The sequence below is a fragment of the Panthera tigris genome, chromosome B1, assembly GCF_018350195.1.
Source record: "Panthera tigris isolate Pti1 chromosome B1, P.tigris_Pti1_mat1.1, whole genome shotgun sequence".
In the NCBI taxonomy this organism is placed as follows: domain Eukaryota; kingdom Metazoa; phylum Chordata; class Mammalia; order Carnivora; family Felidae; genus Panthera; species Panthera tigris.
The window spans coordinates 198,901,808-198,922,552 of record NC_056663.1 but is presented as its reverse complement, the minus strand read 5'-3'; the positions used below and the strand labels follow the sequence as shown (position 1 = coordinate 198,922,552).

The window sequence follows — 20,745 nt, the reverse complement described above, 5'->3', positions numbered from 1 at the left end:
TAGGCCCAGCACAGAGGAACAGGGGTCAACTCACGGTCACTTCACCCATCACTGCTTTGTTGGAACATGCCTTTTGTGTCTTGTCTCAAAGATCCTTTTCTCCCCTGATTTCATTAAAAATTCCCCTCACCGTTCCTTCTAGAGATTTTTAAAGTTTCTTATTTGCATTTAAATCTTAAAGCTAATTTAACATTCATTTCCTGCGGTTTGAAGAAGGGATCCAATTTTTTTTTCTGCATAAATGGATACTAATTGTGCCAGCACCATTTATACCTAATTTGTCTTTTTATGACTGGTCTGTCGTGCCACCTCGTCTTACATAGTTTCCATACACACACAAATGTCATTCTAGGCTCTCTGTTTTGTTATGAGTCTCTTTATTTCTGCAACAGTACCACACTGCTTTTTTTGTTGTTGTTAAATTTTTTTTTTAACGTTTATTTATTTTTGAGACTGAGAGAGACAGAGCATGAACAGGGGAGGGGCAGAGAGAGAGGGAGACACAGAATCCGAAACAGGCTCCAGGCTCTGAGCTGTCAGCACAGAGCCCGATGTGGGGCTCGAACTCACGGACTGTGAGATCATGACCTGAGCCGAAGTCAGACGCTTAACCGACCAAGCCACCCAGGCGCCCCAGTACCACACTGCTTTAATCGCTGTTGCTTACAGCAAGACTTCATAGCCAGGCAAGTCCTCCCATATTCTTACACAAAACTGTCTTAACTATTCCTGGTTGTTTTTCCTCTCCTATGAATTTTAGCATCAGTTGATCAAGTTTGGGGAAAAAAGCTTTTTGGATTTTCTTGTAGTTGAACTGAATTTATAGATTAATTTGGAGCGGATGACCGTCTTCCCAAGATCGAGTTTTCCCATTCAAAAACACGGCATTTCTTCTCAGTCTTACTTCAAGCCTCCAATGGCATTTTATAAACTTCTCCATTAAGCTTTTATACACATTGCTCAGATATATTTTTAGGGACCCTATGGCTTTTATTTGGAAGGGGATCCTTGTTTATGTTATCGCTGGGTGCTGCTGGTATATGGGAAACATACTGGTTTGGGATGCTGGTTTTGTATCTGGGAAGTTTACTGAGCAATCTGAATAGTTGTAATTGTTTGCAGATTCTTTGGGCTTCTCAGTGGAGACAGTCACGGGGTGCCTGAGTGGCTGAGTCAGTTAGGCATCGAACTTCAGCTCAGGTCATAATCTCACAGTTTGTGAGTTTGAGCCCTGCATTGGGCTCTCTGCTGTTAGCACAGAGCCCACTTTGAATCCTCTGTCCCCCTCTCCCTCTGCCCCTTTCTCTCCCTCCCTCTCTCTCAAATACACATTTAAAAAGACTTCAATGGAGACAGTCATATCATCCACAAAAACCTACATAGGAGCCACACAGGTCATCGATTGTGTGGTTTAGATCTTATTTTTATGGCCTGATTTGTCATCTGATCAGTCTATCATGTTCTGTGAGATGAGGTGTTAGAATATTCCATCATGATTTCCATCTGTTCATTTTTCCTTTTAATTCAGTCAAATTTTGCCTAATGCATTTTCCTGAGGAATTGTTTCTTTTACGTTATATAATGACCCTCTCTTATCCCTCAAGAACGCTTTCTGCCTAACGTAGTTTGTCAACTTTCTCTTGGTTGGTATTTGCCTGGTATATAACTTTTGGTGTCATGATGCTGTAGGTGAATCTCATACTGTCATGTAGCGTGGGGAAGGTTTCTCTGCAACTTACATGAATTTACTATTCATTGTGACTAATGGTATACTTGGACTTATTTCTACTATCTTGTGGTTTCTAGTTGCCATGAATTTCCTTTGCACTGTTCACCCCCTCCCCTTCTATTTGCCTTTTAATGGGACTGACTGAGCAGTCTCCAGGAGCACAGCTGTGGTTAACGAGCTGGGTTATGGCTCAGTACAGGGAGGGAGAAGGTGCACCACGGGGACACGGGAGACATCTCAGGTAGAGGGTGTTAGGCCTGACTGTAGGATTTAGGCTTTGGAGGGTTCAAGGTAGTGGAGCCTTGCTCTGGATTGGGTGCTGTTGAAAGGGGTCATGCAGTGATGGGGCATCTCTGTAAGTCCTTCCTAAAAGGAGGGCAATCTGGGGTCCCCGGGTGGCTCGGTGGGTTAAGCGTCCGACTTTGGCTCAGGTCATGATCTCACGGTTCATGGGTTCCAGCCCCGCATCGGGCTCTGTGCTGACAGCTCAGAGCCTGGAGCCTGCTTCAGATTCTGTGTCTCCCTTTCTCTCTGCCCTCCCCCGCTCACACTCTGTCTCTGTCTCTCTAAAAAATGAATAAAAATTAAAAAAAATTTTTTTAGAAGGAGGACAAGGTTGTCATTGCGGAAGAAGCAGCCCTCAGTCATCTCAGCCAGGATAGGGGCACGGTTGGTCATTTCTGTGGCTCCGGCAATGTTCACGTGTTACCTCCGTTCAGACACGCTTACGAGCTGGTCTCACTTTGTCCCCATCCTTCCCGGTCACAGAGTGGCCTTGTCCAATGCTGATGTTCTGTGACGTGGTTCAACAGGAGACCCAGGCCCGTGGGTCTCAGGCGGCTCCTGCATGTGAGGGGCTAGTCCTGTCTCTCTCACGTGGGGAGACTTCATCCCGACCTTACACACTTAACCTGTCAGTACAAAGCTCAACTTCCCTTCCTCCAGAGTAGGACAAATGCAATTCCGCTGTTCCGTCCTATTTTCTAAACTCCTTGTTTTTGAACCATTGATGTTCCTTTTGTCGGTATTCTTATTTCCTTTTCTCTACTGCTTTCAAAGTTGTGTATCGCATACCTATTCCTTTTGTGGATTTAATTTTCTTAACAAACATTCCTGACTCCACAAACCTAAGCAGTATTTCCTTGACCTTAGAATTCATGTCTGCCACCAGTTCTGGAAGTCTCTTATCCACTGTCACTTTGAGCACTTCCTCTCCTTCATTCTCTCCATCCTCTCTTTCTAGGATCCCATGAGAAAGCTCCTGTGGGACATTATCCTTCTGGTGCCCACGTCCCTCCGTCCCTGTCCTATGTCCCCTCTCTGCCCTGCATTCTGGACCTCATTCTCGCATCTATCTTCTAACATTTCACACCCTGCCCCGTCAGCCGTGTTGAATCTGCCATTTAACTGACTCATCCATTAAATATCTGCTTCCATCGCTAGAATTTTCATTCATAAAAGTATATGCTTTTTTTATCTGTTGTGTTTTTTCCCTGCGTCCTGTTTTAACAGCTAGTAATTCCTTCTGCTAAGGTTTTTTATTGTTTTAAACATACATCCTTTATAAGAGCTCCTTTTTTATAAAATTATTTTAATGTTTCTTTTTGAGAGACAGAATGCGAGCAGGGGAGGGACAGAGGGAGAGGGAGAGAGAGAGAGAGAGAGAGAGAGAGAGAGAGAGAGAGAGAGCCAGAATCCGAAGCAGGCTCTAGCCTCCGTGAGCTAGAGTGCTGACCCTCGTCACTGCTACAGGTAATTTTGTGGCTTTGGACAAGTTTACTCTGTGTTTCAAACGTTTATTTACTAAGGAGAGAAAGGGGAAAGGAGCCAGCAGTCAGGACATGCCCGGTACATGCTAAGGGTTTTGTAGTGCCCTCCCACAAACAAGGTGGGCTTACAGGCAGGGGGAGTTCTAAAGCTAGCACTTCAGGCAAATGATGTAGTACAGAGGGAGGGGAGCACCACCATTTTAAAAAACACAGTCGGGGTAGGTCTCATTGTGAGGGTGGCCTCGTGTGAGGGTGACATGGGAACAAAGACTTCTTGCAGACACAGCAAGGCAAGAGCAGGCCCGTCAGCTGGAGGAGAAGAAGGCCAGTGTGGCCGGAGCAAAATGAGCCGGGGAGGGGGGGACAGAAATGAGCAGGTCACAGGGAAGCCAGGTCCTGACATGCAGGGCCTCGTAGGGCACTGTGAGGACACCGGCTTTATACACGAAAGGAGAAGCCACTGGGGGTTTGGAGCATAGAAGTGACACAACGTGACAGGGTCTTTTAGCAAACCTGACGTGCTGGAGATTGTAAGGTGCACAATCATTTTAAGTATCGCTAAGGGAAAAAAAAATCGCTGCCAATTAAATTACGATGCATTGCAACTTCCAGGCTGGGAAAGCACGTTTAAAATGTGCATCTTAAAAATTAGTGTCATGTGGTATGTTTTTAAAGTATCACTCTGGCCGGGGGTTGAGACTAGATCACAGCGGGGGAAGGCGGTTTCAGGGGGACCAGGGGGCCGGCCGTCTTGGTGATCTGACAAGAGGTGTGGTGGCTACGACCAGGCGCGAGAGCAGGGGTGGCGAAAGTGGCTCCGCTCTGGACTAGACAGAAGGCAGAGTCAGTTGGATGTGGGGTGTGCTAAAGAAGGGTGAGTCGTGGGGCGCCTGGGTGGCTCAGTCGGTTAAGCATCCGCCTTCGGCTCAGGTCACGATCTCACGGTCCGTGAGTTCGAGCCCCGCGTCGGGCTCTGGGCTGACAGCTTGGAGCCTGGAGCCTGTTTCAGATTCTGTGTCTCCCTCTCTCTCTGCCCCTCCCCCATTCATGCTCTGTCTCTCTCTGTGTCAAAAATAAATAAACGTTAAAAAAAATTAAAAAAAAAAAAAAGAAGGGTGAGTCGAGGCAACCCCAAGGGTCTTGGTCCGGTTGACTGGAAGGATAGAGGAAGGACAGAGAAGAGTGTGGATGGAGAGGGTTCGCAGGAAGACGGGGGGGCAGTTCTGTTTCGGGCATGCGACATTGCACATGCCTACGAATCACACGCACAGAGATCTCAGGCAGAGAGCTGGGCCGGGACACATTGCGAGCTGGAGACATAAATGAGCGAGTTGCCGACCTCAGCCCCACCACCACGAGGAACAGAATCCTGCCGAGGACTGTGTAAGTGAGCTTGGATGCGATCCCCTCCCAGCCGAGCCCCTGGAGGAGACTCCAGCCACAGCCTTGATTGCAGCCGTGAGACCCCAGGCAGGGGACTCCGTGTCCGGACTCCACCACTGAGGCGGCAGAAGCGAGAGAGCCAAGCAGCGGTTTCAAGGAGGAGGGGAGAGCCCAACTCCAGAGAACAGGAGCTCTCGATATGGAAAGTGGGAGCGCGGACGGAGCCCACGTGCCGTGGCTGAGTGCGGCAGGAGAGGCCAGGAGCTCAGCACAGGCGGGGGCAGGTGTGGTGGCCAGGTGATGGAAACCCGCCAGGGGTGGGGTGGAGAGGGTGCGGGCAGAGTGGGAGGTGGCACCAGGACTCAAAGCCTGCTGGACCGACTGCAACGCGGTGTCCCTGACAGCGGTAAGTGCTACGGGGCACGCCGACTGCCACGTTCCTTGTCAAAGGTGCGAACTACGTGGTGGCCTATTATTCTCCTACTTCTGCTGTTTGCGCTGCAAACTTCGTAGCTTGAAACAACACAAACTCATAATCTTATACTTCTGGAGGCCAGAAGTCCAAAATGGGGCTCAAGGCGCTAAAATCAAGGTGTCAGCAGGCTTCCACACCTTCTGGAAGCTCCAGGGCAACATCCATTTCCCTGCCCTTTCCAGCTGCTGGAGGCCACCTGCGTTCCTTGGCAAGTAGCTGCTTCTTCAATCCTCAATCCGGCGATGGCTGGCTGAGACTTTCTCTAACCAACCACATCACTCTGACTCTCCTGCACCAACCCCCCGCCACTCCCTTGTGAGGACCCTGGATAGTCCAGAATTGCCCTATCTCAAGATCCAAAACTTAATCATTTTTGCCAAGTCCCTCTTGCCATGTGAAGTCACATGATCACAGCTGTTGGGAATTAGGATGGGGGTTCCTCTGGGGGGGGACCTAACCCAGCGGACTGGGGAGAAGCCCAGAAACCGACATTAGAACACATTACTTTTTGAGAACCACTATGCTACAACCTGTTCCAATTGGGTAATTGACACATTCCATACTATTTAACAACTTCCTGGAGTCCTAAGACACGAAATCACCAAAGCCCTTTGGGTAGAAGACAGTTTCACAGTCTGGGTGTGCGTTTCATTTTCCACGAATAGTTTGTTGGTGCTTTTCTTCTTACCACTAAATATTCACCCGAGTCACAGAAAGCTCATCTGTCACTTTGATCATCAAGGAGGAAATATAGCAAGCGAAAGTGCACACGGACCTCTAAGTATCTTGTGGAAACTGACTGCAATTAAATGACCAATCAGTCAATTAACTGTGACATATACACATGGAGAAAACGGTCTTGGGTCATACTTATCCAATCAGCTGATGAGGTCAGTAACTATCCTGCTTGCTTCTTGCATGCAAAACTCCTGAAACACTGCTACACAAGCCAAGGAAAATTCACATGCACGCAAATACAGAGCAAATAAATAGGAATTAATAACCAGATGCTATGCGATGTCTACGATTTGCTTCAAATAACTTAAGACTCATAACCAGAGGGTTTCCGATGCATCATGGATGTGGGTGTAATAATTTATCGGAAATGAAATTCTGGATCTTTTTTCGATGTCAATATCATTAAGTAATGAAACAGATGCTGTGTGAAAGGTCTTATCTTGCATTATCTCACAGCAGCTCTATTGGGTATTTGATCCCAATTTTTCACACCGAAGCAGAGATTCTGAGACATTTAGCAAGTTGTGCAAAATCCCAGAGCCGTGAGGAGTCAGCTAACCGGCCAAGGTCACCCAGCCCATTAACGGGTTGCGCTGACTCAAACCCAGGCATCCAGCTTCCAAGGTTAGGAGCCCGCCTGCATTTAGGGAGCCTTCATCAGGGGCACGTTAGACTCACCTGGCGATCTTGTCCCCGTCCCTCCCCAGAGACTGTAAATGAAGCGGCCTGGGCCCAGAATTGCTATGAATCCACCGACTCAGCTTCACGTACATCCCTAAGGTGAGCCTGTGATAATTTCCAAGGCCGCACTGTTGTTGTTGGTAATGCAGCAAACTTTTCCTGAGCCCTTGCTGTGTCCCAGCCCCTGGGCTTTCCATAAGGGAGTATGAAAGTGAAAAGCAGCGGTGCTGTCCTTCAGGAGCTTAGAGCCAAAGGCAGGACACAGTAACCAATGAAAGGAAAGCATGATGCAGCTGACAGAGGACTGAGATAAACCAGAAGGAAGTCCAACGGGAAACTAGGTCTTGTGCTGCCCTGCGGCTCTGAGTGGCCGTGTGTTTGCATGATGCTTCCTCTTACTTACTTGGTACTTTGGACAGCTCCAGTCAGCTGCTTTGGAAAACCTGCGTTCATCAGCCCAGTGCTCTTTGGTAATGATGGGTGTACTTGGACTTGGGAGACCCATCGTGAAGAGACGGTGCGGGGGGGGGGGGTTGTTTCTTATAACGAGCACAGGGTGGGGGGCAGTCTGAGGCTGGGACAGTGACGCACACTCTCTGTCCCTACCATCCTGAGCAGCCTCCATTCTCCTGCCTCTGAGTCAAAGGAAGGCTGGGCCACCCCAGGCCTGCTGCACACGCTCTGGGCAGGAAGAACGGGGAGTCCTGAAGAAGGCGATTTCTCCAAGCAACACTTGGCTTTTGTATTAGGTATTGGGAAAGGAAAGCTCTTTGCAGGGACCACACTTTGAGGCCAAGACTATCAGCCACTGCTAGATACCCGGATATTGAACACATTAGTTTTAGAGCCTCTAGCGTGCAGGAAGGCCAGGGAGAGAAAGGACACGCAGGTGTCTGTCACACTTGGAAATTCCCCCTTTGTTGGACACATTTTCGTTGTTCTTTAATAAAACTAATGTCTATTCGCTTCCTATTGCGGCTGTCACACATTCCCACAAATTCTGTGGTTTAAAACAACACAAAATCATGACCTTACAGTTCTGGAGGCTCCGGGGTTGGGTGTGGGGGGGATCCGCACCCAGCCTTTTCCAGCCTCCAGAGGCAACTGCATCGCTGGGTGCGTGGCCACATCATGCCGACCTCTGCTCAGGTCACTACTTTTCATTCTCCGACTCTGACCCTCCTCCTTCCCTCTTACAAGGACCCTGTGATTACACTGGGGCCACCTGGTGACTCCACCTGGAGAATCTCCCCATTTCAACACCCTTAATAGAATCACTTCGGCAAGGTCCCTTCTGCTGTGTTAAGTGACGCGTTCACGGGTTCTGGGATTAGGATGTGGACGTCTTCGAGGGCCATTATTCTATCTACCACATTTATACGTGGTTTTAATATTGAAACAGACTTGCACTGAAAAGCGGGAATTCTATGTGTATAGCAGCCTTCCCCCCCATGACCAAGTCCACTCCCTTATAAGCCACCTTCCGGCCTCCCGTCATTCTAGAGAACAGGCATTGCTGCCCTTTCCTGATGGATCAGCCGGAGACACTATCTAGTGACTTCTCAGCCTCTGCTCTCCTCCCCGGCCCACCCTGGCGGCCCGGGGCTGGCAAGCACAATCTCGGTACCGTGCCCAACACGGGCACTAGGGGACGCTCCATGGACGAAATCTCTCATTATTCTTCCTAAGTGTAAAGCATGCGGATCCCAGACCTGGTTTTACAAAATACCCACCTGCTTGTCTTGCTCCAGGAGATCTTGGAAAAGTTCCCACTGCTGTTTCCGGAAGCGATCGGACTTCCCCAGCTGCCAGGCTGTGTTCTCCTGGACCTCCTGCCTCAAGTTCTCACAGTCTGCCTGGGACAGGCCAGTCATTCCTGGGAGCGTCTGAAGGAACAGGACGTCCACAAACTTCTGGAACGTTTCCATGGTGCTGCGGTACAGCTCCTGAAGCCGAGAGCCACATGATGGAGTTATAAGTCGTGGTCTCACTCTGGGCAGGGCCGTGGGCTTCCCACAAGACAGAGAGCAAACCCAGGGTAGGGAGCTCTCAAGCCACAGACACACACACACACACACACACACACACACACACACACACACACAGGAAACACCTGCTGCCTTCCAGCCCGTTCACCCCAACCCAGTCCTGCCCTCTGCCCCACAGGCCCTGACTCTCTGGTGACCCCTCTGAACCTCCCTCCAGATTATTTTTACCACCCCTGGCCTCTCAGCCTCCCTCCACCCCCCACACTTAGGCCGGTTATTTGCATAAACCACAGATCTTATTATAATTCCAGCTCAAATAACCTGGAACCCCTCTCTTCCGGTCGCTTTCAGGGTCACCTAGCAGGGCTGCCGGGAGGTCCTGCCCCACTTTCCACCCTTATGTTCCCTTCAGCCCACCTCGCCCACTCCAGTCTTTTCCCGAAAATGTATTTCTTTAAATTGAGGCAAACCAAAAAACACATGTATGATAATATATTAAACACCTGTGATTCCACCACTCAGATCTTTTTTTTTTTGTAGATTAAAAATACTAAAGTTTACAGGTGAAATTGGAATCCGTTATGTTCCTCCTGTCGTTCTTTTCCCCCTCCCTCCCAGCATCCTCAGAGACATCCATCCCCATGACCTCAACATCTCTCTTTCCAGCTTGGATTTCTACACCCTCACTCCATATTATGTTCATAAATGTGGCTTTCGTGTGAGTTATCCACATAAATGGCATCCTGTGGCATGTTTCACGACACAGAGGCTTTTTCAAGCCACTCCCCTTGTCCCAAATCCAGACACTTTCATTCCTGGAGTGGACTCCTCTTCATCCTGCAAAACCCCTGCAAAATAACCCCTTCTCTGTGAAGCATTCCCTGGGTGGCTCAGACTAACGTGGCTGTCTCTGACCCTGGCTTCCCACAGCTCTTTGGTCAGCTGCCCAGGGCACTGAAACTACAATTTATTTGTCACCCCTCCCCCAAACCACAGTTCTCTGAAAGCGGGGGCCACATGATACCCAGATCGCACCAACATCTTGCGTCCTCCTGGACCAAACACCTGGGTTCAGTACCTGAATGTATCACGCACGGACGTGATGTCCAATGCCCATTCTGCAATCTCTGCCTGGGAACTCCCCACACATGTCCCAAAACTCAAGTTGCGGTCTCCTCTTCGGGGAAGGCCTTCCTGACTGCAGGGTTTGATTGGACTCAGTGTGATTTAGGCTGAACACCTCCTTCCTTCTGGGGTTCTGGAACCTCGGTGCAGACCAGGTAAACAGCACCCATGTGACTGACCCCCCCCCCCCCCAAAATCCTTGGACTCCTAAGCTCAGGAGAGCTTCCCTGGTGACACCAGTCCACACAGGTTATCACGCTGCAGGGGTGGAATTATGCACAGCTCCGCTGGGAGAGGATTCTGGAAGCCTGCTCTCGGTTCCTTCTGGACTTGGCTCGCCCCGTGCACCTGTTCCCTTCGCCGATTCTGCTTTGAATGTCTTCACTGAAATTTAGCATAAGTGGGTTCTGTGCTGAGTCCTACAAGTCCCTCCACCAAATGATCAAACCTGAGCATGGTTTGGGGGGCACCAAAGAGGAACCCTTCCTTTGCTGCCCCTCTGGCACCTGCCTCCCTTTGTGGTCACTGGCTGTGTCATTGTCCTTCTCAAGGACGAGACCAGGAAGTTTCTTAACAGTCTTGTCTTACTACCTAAGCATCTGTAGGGCCTGCCATAGCGCCTGGCACGCAGCAGGTAAAACACTATTAACTGGTAATAATTATGAATTCCTACCATATACCAGGGGATGCCGTGAACAGTCTTCTTGTATAATCTCTTTCGATCCTTGTAACAGTGCAATGATGATGTTCTATTATAACTACCATTATTTCAGATGAGGAAACTAAGGCACTGATCAGGAAAGTAACCGGACATGCTTTGTAGAGAGTGGGTCCTGGCCACTGGACGGTCGGACTCGTACTCATAACCAGTATGCTACAAGGAGAGCACACTCTTTTTTTGAAAGAAAAATAAACATATTCTCAGCACCTGGAATGGTGTACCTAGGTCATACCTGGTGTGTTCAATGAATAGAAATTAAATTGAATTGAAGTCGGTGTTAATTAAACCCAACGAACGTCCTGCTTTAAGGAGCTCATAGCCAAGCTGGAGTTTGTTCAGAATACAGTGATCACGACGGGGACATAAGTGACCCACAGCCTTTCGAAGGTTTAGAGAGCCTACCGATAATGGACAAACAGCTCATTTGGACCAATCCTCCCTCTGAGAATGAATGAAAAACAAAGCTGGACAAAAGGCTTATTAAATGATCATGAAAGTCCCAAGAGCCAACAAGACAGCGAGGAGAACATGAGCAGAGGTCGTGAAGAAGGCACAGTCAGAGAAGCGTGCCCAGCTCTGGGGCTGTGCTTAGCCATGGGGAGCGGGTCCATCCAGGGGAGACAGCTGAGCACCTGACAGGACTTCTGATGGCCACCAGCTCAAAAGGGAGCTCATGGCTCCCCAGGGGTGGGTCCTGGTAAGTCATTCCATGCTTAGCGTCAGAACCCAAAAAGCTCCACCATGAATGCAATGGAAGGCAACAGGCTCTGACTGGTTTAAACAGCTGCAGCCCAGAGTCAGTTCATGGGGGTGGCCCAGGACATTTCAGGCCCTGACCTCAAATTAAGGTCACCTTGAACCCCAGAGGCCCAGTCATCTGGCAGAAGCAAAGGCAAATCCTCTTTGGAGGACATGACTGTATGCCTGAAAATACTTTCACAAATAAATGTACACATTTGGAATAAGGCATATAATAAAAAAACGAAGAGGCACACAAGGAGATCAGACAACATCACCAAAGACCCCACAGACAACAGACATCAAAAACAAGCCCTCAGGTACCCCCGGGGGCGTAATTATAGGACGCGGACTTTAAAGCACTGATGCTCGCTATAGCACGAAATTAAAAGCCACTCCTGCGCCTCGAAGCAAAGAGCTGGCCATGTGGCATCAGCACATCCTCCGGCGGGGCTGGGGCTCGAGGTCAGGCAGGTCTGCGTGGCTGAGCCCCGGTAAACTGCGGACCACGGCTCAGGCGGGCTTCCGTGGCCGGCCACACGCAGTGCGTGATGCCGCGAGGGTCAGTGCCGTCCACACTCGGTGGGAAAGGACACCTGAAAGGGTCGGGATGGGAGCCCTGGATTCTGCCCCACGCGCTGACTGTGCTCTGCATGCTTGTGCCGGAATAAACCGTAACCGTGGGCAGAACAGCTTTCCGTGGAGTCCTTCTCGAGGACTTGGGGACCCCCAAACTTGCATTTGGTTTCAGGCTTGAGGGTGTCTGGGGATTCCTCCCAAACGCTCCCTGGGCGCCTAGAATGATCACTGCTGCCTTCATTGAGGACAGTTTCATTTTTGCTTTTATTTTCTTCAGCCCTGACTCTTGGGGGGAGACTCGGAAGCTGAGAGAGGGCTCAGGCTGGGCAGGCTGCCGTCCCACCACACTCCTCAGCAGACCCAGCACAGGTGGGACAGTCCGGAGTGAGATCCAAATCAACAAGTAGGTCGACGCGGCACCCTGGAAGGGGACGGTGGCAGCCCAGCCGTGTGCCCATCACTACCCGGACGACTCTGGGCTCGTTCCAGCCGTCTCTCCACGAAGCACCGAGACATGTTCTTCAGCGGCCACTGTCTCAGTCTCACCGAGAATGTGCCATTTGTTTAAAGGCCAAGCGATGGTGAGAATTTAGAAACATGCGCTTTTCTCTGCAGCCTGAGAACCCTCAGGTGGTCATCGAATTTATCGCACAGCCTCCGTGCCCGTGACATCATGATCGACGTCCTGCCCAGAGAGGGGAGATGACGACTCCCGGTGCCTGGGCCTGCGGAAGAGCCAGCCAGACCGCAAGGCGCATCATGTCCTGCATATGTTCTGTGCTCACACAGCCTCCCGGGCAGGCAGTAATGACGACCGCGGTCGCGATAATATGTTTTGAATGCTCACCAAGGGCCTGGCGAATGTGCGAGCTTGTTTAAGCCTCTGAATAGCTAGTCCTGTGGAGAAAGCTTATTATTCCCGTCGTAACAAAGGAGATGAGATGCTGACCATCAAAACAGAGCCCGACCCAGACTTCTCGCCGCCCCCACCCGCACCATGCCAGTGCAGGCCCCCATGGTCTCCTCCCCGGACCGCCGCAATGCGTCCCCAGGTCCCCGCCTCCACCTCTGCCCCCCAACAGTGCCTTCCCTGCACAGAAGCCAGAGGGATCCTCGCAAAACATGAGCCAAGTCACTTCCCTACTCAAAACACGCCAGTGGCTTCCCATGCTGTTCCGATGTCAGTGCAGATGTCTTCAGATGGATTGCAGGGCCCTTGGGTGGAGGCTGTCCGACCTCGGCCCACGTCACGCTCCCCTGCCCTCCCGCGGCGGCCGCATTGGCCCCCGTGCTGCTGCTGGATCCCCGAGCTTGTCGCTGGCCCCGGAGCTTTGCAAAGATGAGCACTTTATTTATTTGGTTTGCAGCTGACTAGGTTGCACAAAACAGGGCTCAGTAATACTGAACGAAAAGGAATGAACAAACTCCCCGAGTCGGCAAGGAAGCCAGATTCACACTCTGCAGCAAGAGCTGTGCTCCTCAGCCTGGGGCCTGAGATCCCCTGTTCAGTGTGCTCAGCAGTCGGGTAGCCAGGGAGGTATTTACTGAGCACCTACTGTGTGCTGGGCCCTAGGCCCCAGCCCTGCTCTCCTGCTGCCATAATGGTCGATAATGTTCTCCGTCTCCGTTCTGCAGACGAGGAGGTGAGCTCAGAGAGGTTAAGGCTCTTGCCCGAGGTCACCCAGCGAGGAATGGCTCTGCCAGCATTTAACCGGCTCATTCAGCTTCTCTCTAGTCCACCTGAGGGCTTCAACCTCTCCTTCCGGAAATACCAGGAAAGCAATTCCCAATAACCAAAGGCAACGATTTCCACAATGAAGGAACATAAAAGAAACCAAAGTTATCTGGAACCAAAGGGTTCAACATGAGCTGATAAAAAGAGTCTGAGGGGGCACCCGGGTGGCTCAGTCAGTTAACCGTCTGACTCTTGATTTCGGCTCAGGTCATGATGTCACAGTTCCGGAGACTGAGCCCCGCGTCGGGCTCTGTGCTGAGAGCACGGAGCCTGCTTGGGATTCTCAAGCTCTCTCTCTGCCCCTCCCCCACTCACTCTCACTCGCTCTCTCTCAAAATAAATAAATAAGCATTAAAAACAATGGATCCGAGGAAACATGGCTGGACTAACTCTGGGAGACAAGCTGGCACAGGACTTTGGTTACGTCCTTTACAAGTAGCTACGCACATGCACGGAGTCACAAGGGCCTTCTTGTGCCGTGCGCCTCCAAGGACCGCCTCAGAGGCACAGAGTCCAGCAGGTGTCACCCCTGGTTCGCACCGGACAGCCTCTCCCTGATGCTAGAATAAAGCGGGTCTTTAATCTCAGCCCGAGCTCTCACAGGCCCGGCAACCAGACCCAAGTGCAGGAAAACCAAATGCATAACATCGTAAGGACGCCACTGGAGGGATGGGGCTGTGGTCACTTCGGTGTCACCACAGACCTTTATTGAAGTGAATGTAATTCCTGGCGGCCACGGAGACTGGCCAGGCACTTCCGTACGCGCTGCCCGTTCCTCCGGCAGCAACGACCGGCGGGCGTTTCGTCCTTGCTTTATGGAGAAGGAAAGTGGGTTCGGTTGAAAGATCTTCGCCTCCAATCCCAGCTCAAGAGAGGGAGTGTCAGCCTGCCGGAGGGGGGGTCGGGGGCCGTGGGGCGGGGCATTCAGAGCAGCTGCCCCACGAGTGTCAGCTCACTGGACCACCCCACCCCCTCCAAGACAGCGGTTCTCAAACTCTGCCGCATCGGAGTGTCGTTGGGATGGAGGAAACCGAGGCACAAGTCAGACAAGCTGTTCCTGATCACGTAACTGGCGAACAGCCTGGCTGGGATCAGAACCCAGGCCGTCTGGCTCCACAGCCAGGATGTCACTACTACACGGCCCCCACACTGAGCAACACGCTTCGTGGCAAGAACATCAGCACCGAAGGTAGAAGGACTTCTTTTAAATCCCGTCTTCACTACTCGTTGACTCTAGAACTTGAGCAGGACGGTGGGGCCAGCACAGGGAGGCTGTGTAACCAACGCAAGTCACACAGCATTGTTAGCATCCAGGGTGGGCCTGGGACTCAGCTTTCTCACTCCCCGCGCAGGGATCTGAGTCCTGACAAGGTTGTTCGTTTCCTGCCTGGGGGGTCTGGGACTTTGACTAATTGAATCCCACCCTGCACATTTCTCGAGAAAACCCTTCCCAGCTCCACATCTGCATAGGAAGGAAAATGCAGTTTTCACCACACAGGTTTCTCATTTGGATTAAGTGATCAAATACTCAGAAAGCACTGAAGACAGTAGCTTGCCTGGAACAAAGATCGGCTTCTGTATCAGTTTCCTGTGGCCGCCATAGCAAAATCCCATAAACCATGTGACTTTAAACAACAGAAATGGATTCTCTCACGGCTGTGAAGGCAGAAGGCAGAGACCAAGGTGTCGGGCAGCACTTGGAGGGCAGCACTCCCTCCAAAGGCTCTACCGGAGGGTCCTTGCCACCTCCTCCAGCTCTGGTGGCCCCCGGTGCTCCAGGCGTGTGGCTGCCTCGCTCAGGACCTGACATCATCTTCATGTGGCCTTCTCCCTTCTTATGAGGACGCCAGTCATTGGATCCAGGGCCCCTCTCAGTCACTATGGTCTCATCTCAACCAATTACATCTTCAAAGACCCTATTTCCAAACAAGGTCACATTCGGGGATTCCAGGGGAACTTGAAATTTGGGGGGTGCCGTTATGAATAGGATTGTGTCCCCCAAATTCAAATACAGAAGCCCTAACCCCAATGTGACTGTACCTGGAGATGGCCCTCAAGGAGACACCGCAGGTTAAGTGGGGTTATAAGAGATGCCCTCAGCTCACAGGGCTGATGTCCTAACACGAGGAAGACACCAGAGTACTCTTCCTCGCCATGAGCACAGAGGAAAGGCCAAGTGAGGACACAGCGAGAAGGCGGCCATCTGCAAACCAGGAAGAGGGTCCTCAACAGAACCCAACCACGCCCCCACCTTGATCTTGGACTTCTGGCCCCCAGAACGGTATATACGATGATATATACATCCTCTGTTTAAGCTCCCCTGTCTGGGGCACTTCGTTACAGCAGCTGAACTGACTCATACAGACCCTATTCACCCAGTATAGCTGCCACGACGGTGAGGGTTTGCACTTCCCGCCTTCACACGTTTTTCTGGGCCTGGGATGTCCCCCCAGCTCCTCGTCCACAGGGCCTGTCTCCTCCCTTAAGGCTTGGCTCAGGCATCACTTCCTACAGACAGTTGTCTTCGACCTGGCCTGAACCCCAGGGCATCCCTCATGCCCCCTCCCTGTACCTGAAAGCGGGATGTTACAAGGGGAGCCAGCCCCGAGGGGGTGTGTCCCAGATGCCCGCGGCTGCCTCAGGGCCCTCCCCAGCCCCCCGTGTATTCGGTGTTCACGCCACTCCCAAGAAGAAGGGCTGTCATTGTCCCCATAGCCCAGGCGGGGAAACAGGGAACCAGAGAGGCCCAGGGAAGTCTGGAGGCCACACAGTGAGGAAGGGGAAGAGCCAGGACGCCGACCCAGGCACTTTGGGTCTGGTGTCGACCCTTCACACGTTACCCATCATGACGCCACTTGTCAACTTCCTTTGCGACGACATGTCTGCATTTCTGCCTTTCCAGCAGCTCAGGGTGTGTACCCGAGGCAGGCGCTCTGTGTCTCAGTGATCACCATATCCCCCGGAGCCCCTGTCACTCTGGAGGGCACGTGCGCACGCCTGTTCTCCCAAAGCCAGCCTTCCAGGCAAGCGGGGATCCCCCTGCCCCGCTCCTCCGGAACTGCATGAGGTTGTCCAGTGAGAAGGGGTGGGGGGTGCCGGCACTCTGAGCCAGGCCTCGCGCTCCCTCCTCGTCACGGCTCTACCCTGACGACGCCCACAAAAGCCAGCCTACTTTCCATCCTGGGTGAACTCACTTCCAAAGGCCGTTGCCTCTAGGGACACTTGGAGGAAAGAGCCCTGAGCTCCACAGAAAACAGAAGGTTTTCTGGTATATGAGGTGGGGAGGGACCCATGGCAGGCGTGTGCCCAGCCAGAGGGCCGGGGCTGGACCCAAACCTGCATCTCTGGGGCCCCGGGCTGAAGGATGTGAGATTCCCACGCACACGCAGATCCTGAGGGTTCTCTGAAGGTCCCTCCGTGATGCCACATACCTGGCAGAGCACAGCCATGGCCTCGGTGGTCCTGACGTCCTCCTGTTCCTCCAGGTAACTCTGGGTCAACCTCTGTCTCTCCAGGACTTCGTGAAAAGCCTGTGAGTAAAACAGGGGCTGAATCAATCCCACGAGACAATGCTGATTTTTTTTTTCTAGAAAAAAGGACCCCTGCCTCTCAGATCTGAAGGATGTCCATCCCTGATTTATATACAAGGAGGGGCACCTGGGGGGCTCAGTCAGTTAAGCGTCTGACTTCGGCTCAGGTCATGATCTCGAGGTCCGTGAGTTCGAGCCCCACATTGGGCTCTCCGTTGTCGGCGCGGAGCCTGCTTGGGATTCTCTCTCTCCCTCTCTCTCTTCCCCTCCCCTGCCCCACCCCAAATAAATAAACAAACTTCAAAAAATGTATATACGTGAAACCAGAGGCACAGGGATAGCACGTGGCTGCAGTTTGCAAATTTGGTCGCCTGGCCACAAGCCACCCAGACAGCATTCTGTGACTAAACTGCTGGGGACCACCATCCAGGCTCTGGGAGACCACCCAGTGGAGCCCACCGCCTGGCAGGGCCGGTCCAGATAGGCCATGAGAGGTCAGTGTGGTCAGTGACCAGCCAGGCCCACCCTGACCACGTGGCTGGGCCCCGCCCTGACGAGCCCAGAGAAGGGCAGGGAGCAGACACAGGGGTGCATCAGGGGGTCCCAGACACGATCAGGGAGGCATGGCAGGTCATAGCGGCAGAGGGAAAGATTCCTCTCAGGGAGGGTCCACAGGGGAAAACTCCTCGTGTACGCTGAGTCTTTAAGGACGAGGAAGTTTCCCTGGAAGACGGGGAACCCACGCTACTGGGGTTCTAGGAGCCGCTGCAGCTGGGACCAGGTGGTACGAATCCATCTGGCCCTGGCGTGGAGCGGGAGCTGGGCTGAGAGGGAGGGGCAGGGACCAGAAAAAGAAAGGACACTGGGTCTGGGTGAGAGTTGCATTCATTCATTCATCCGTTCATTCACTCCTTTATTCACGTATTTATCCTTTTTCTCATTCACTTGCGTATTCATCTATCCTTTTACACACTCGTCCAACCTGTTCTTCCCACACCCATGTCTCCTGAGCACCAACGTGTGCCTGGCCTGGGCTGAGGTCCTGGGCAGCCTGTGCCATGCGATGTTGGCGGAGGGGCCAGTACAATCATAGCCTCTCTCACTCTTTTAAAATTTTTTTAATGTTGATATATTTTTGAGACAGAGCATGAACGGGGGAGGGTCAGAGAGAGAGGCAGACACAGAATCCGAAGCAGGCTCCAGGCTCCGAGCTGTCGGCACAGAGCCCGACGCGGGGCTCAAACCCACGAACCGTGAGATCATGACCTGAGCCAAAGTCGGACGCTTAACCGACTGAGCCACCCAGGCACCGCAGCCTCTTTCACTCTTAGTTCTGATACATTTTCCCGAGGACAGAAACAGCTCCTGCCCCGCTTTACTGCCTGGAAGGGACCTGGGAGGAGGCTCCTTGAGGAAGGGGGCAGCTGGACCTTAAAGGGACCTCAGGGCCTCTCCTCTGTTCTCGAGGGTCTCCTCTCCCGGCTCCTCACTGGGGAGCTGCCGCTGCCCTCAAGGTGCCCCTGGGGGGGGGGCGGTGCGTGCCTGTGACCATGTGGGTCACCGTCCCTCGATCCCCCTGGCAACACCGAGATGAGGTCCACCACAGGCCAATGCAGAGCAGAAGGGACCAGACAAGCAGTCTCGCTGGACCCTGACAACCCATGACGTAGGTGCCATTACTCCCAGTGTGCAGATGAGGAAGCTGAGGGCTGGGGGGTGAGCGATGCGTCCAAGGTCACTTGGCCCCCTAGCAGCAGAGTCGGTGTTCCAACCCATTTCCAGGCAGCCCCCGTGCCCAACGGCCTGACCACCGTGCAGGAAGGACAAGCAGACCCCGGCCCCGCCCATTAGCGGGGAAACACAGGGGCAAAGGCAGGGTCTTCTTCCCTCTGAGAACCTGAGCCGGGGTTGTTTCAGCCTATGCCAGGGACAGCTCACTTCCTTGCCCTCAAGGACAGTGACCTCTTGTCTCTTGTCGGCGAGTCTCCTCGTCCCCTTCCTCGTCAGGACAAGGGCATTTTCTAGCGTGGCCACCTCCCTGGTCCTGCCGACTCAGCCTCACAGGCACGGTCCCCGGGGCCCCTGGACGTGCTAAGGTCACCGGGCTGACAGGTGGAGGCAAGAAGCTGACCTCGTGCCTGGCAGATGTCAAAGCGTCTGGCTTTCCTGGCCCGGTCATGAGGACCAAGCCCCAGCACTCAACCTGCGTGGCCGTTCCCAGGACGGCCGTGCCTGTGGACATGGTGGGGAGTCAGGAGCAGGTTTACCTGGAGGAACTCGGCCGGGTCGGAGGTCAGCTGTGCCTCGGCCAGGAAGCCCCTCTGCTCCTCTTCTTGAGCCAGCTTCAGCTTCGCCGTCCCCTCTGCCTGGTGGACCAGCGACGCTTTAATCAGGTCTTTGCCTCGTTGCACAAACTCTGAAATGGAAATAAGCCACGGGACATGGCAGGTGACTCTCCCGGCAAGACCTTCCTGTCTCCTGCCGGCACCAAGGACGAGCCACACGGTTTGATCTTTCAGGCACGTGTGCTTCCAAAAGGCCAATGTTAGGAGCTCCTGGTCCCACATTATTTGAGGGACCCCCACTTCCCCTCGGGCCCAGTGCTCAGGACACCACACGAGGCTTCACTTAGCTGTTGTGCAGGGCAGCCGGCCAACCTGACGAAGAAGAGGCATTTTCCTGGGGCAAAATGAGGGAGGTGGGGGTGACGCAGGGAGGGACAGGTGGTAGGGCAGGATAGAAGAGACGGGGTCTGCTGGGAGACAGTGACATCTCAGACTGTAGTTGAGTCATAAACCAGGAGGATGAGCCCAAGGGCAGGGCCTCTGCTTGATGGGGGAGATTACAGGAGGGAGAGAGGCCGGGGTCTAAAACCACCCTCCACCCCGCCCCCGGTCACTCAGCCCGGCAGTGTGGCACAGCCCCGGGCGCTGGGGCCGTCCCAGGAGCAGGACCCAGCCCTGCTCCCAGTCTGCTCCTGGTCCTGAGAGGTTGAGACAAGGGTTAGGGAGAATCAGTGCCATGTGGATGAGGGACGGGGTGGTGGGGTGGGAAGGATGAGGCATGACAGGCAGTGTGGGACCCCAGAGAAGGATCCCGGGAGAGGAGACAGAGAAGGCAGCCAGATCCTTCTCCCCAAATGGGGGCGATGTTGAGTGTTGAGGCTGGAAAAGTCCATGGGGGCCAGGCTACCAGGGGTCTGCAGTCCTTGGAGATGTTTGCTTCAGCATTTCATACACACACACACACACACACACAACCTTCCACACTTGAGACACAAGCACACTTCCTTGGGTTTTGTCTGAGAATCTCCCCCTGACTATCTCTTTGCCTCCCCTGTCTTGTCCAAGTTCAACAGAGCCTGATCACTGGGGGCTGTGTGTCCTGTCCCTGCCACTCTCTGCTGCTGGGGCCTCTTTCCGCTGGTAAAGCCCAGGCCATTGTGTGTGATGACCCCCAAGGCCAGATGTGCTCATTCTACACAGTCCAGAGCTCCAGCCAGCCAATGGCAGGCTTCCACGTGGTCACAGAAGCCATGACACCGAGTGACACAA

General features: G+C 52.9%; 1 protein-coding gene across 3 annotated transcripts in view; it reads right to left on the bottom strand.

The window, feature by feature from the left end:
* EVC (EvC ciliary complex subunit 1) overlaps window positions 1-20,745 on the bottom strand; it is a 73,692-nt gene that overhangs the window by 17,934 nt on the left and 35,013 nt on the right. For all 3 annotated transcript variants that reach the window (XM_042984966.1, XM_042984967.1, XM_042984968.1), the window contains exons 10-12: window positions 19,459-19,607; window positions 17,093-17,191; window positions 8,509-8,721 (exon numbers count right to left, since the gene is read on the bottom strand). In XM_042984966.1, coding sequence (XP_042840900.1) covers window positions 8,509-8,721; window positions 17,093-17,191; window positions 19,459-19,607 — 461 coding nt within the window. The remainder of the gene's footprint in view (window positions 1-8,508; window positions 8,722-17,092; window positions 17,192-19,458; window positions 19,608-20,745) is intronic.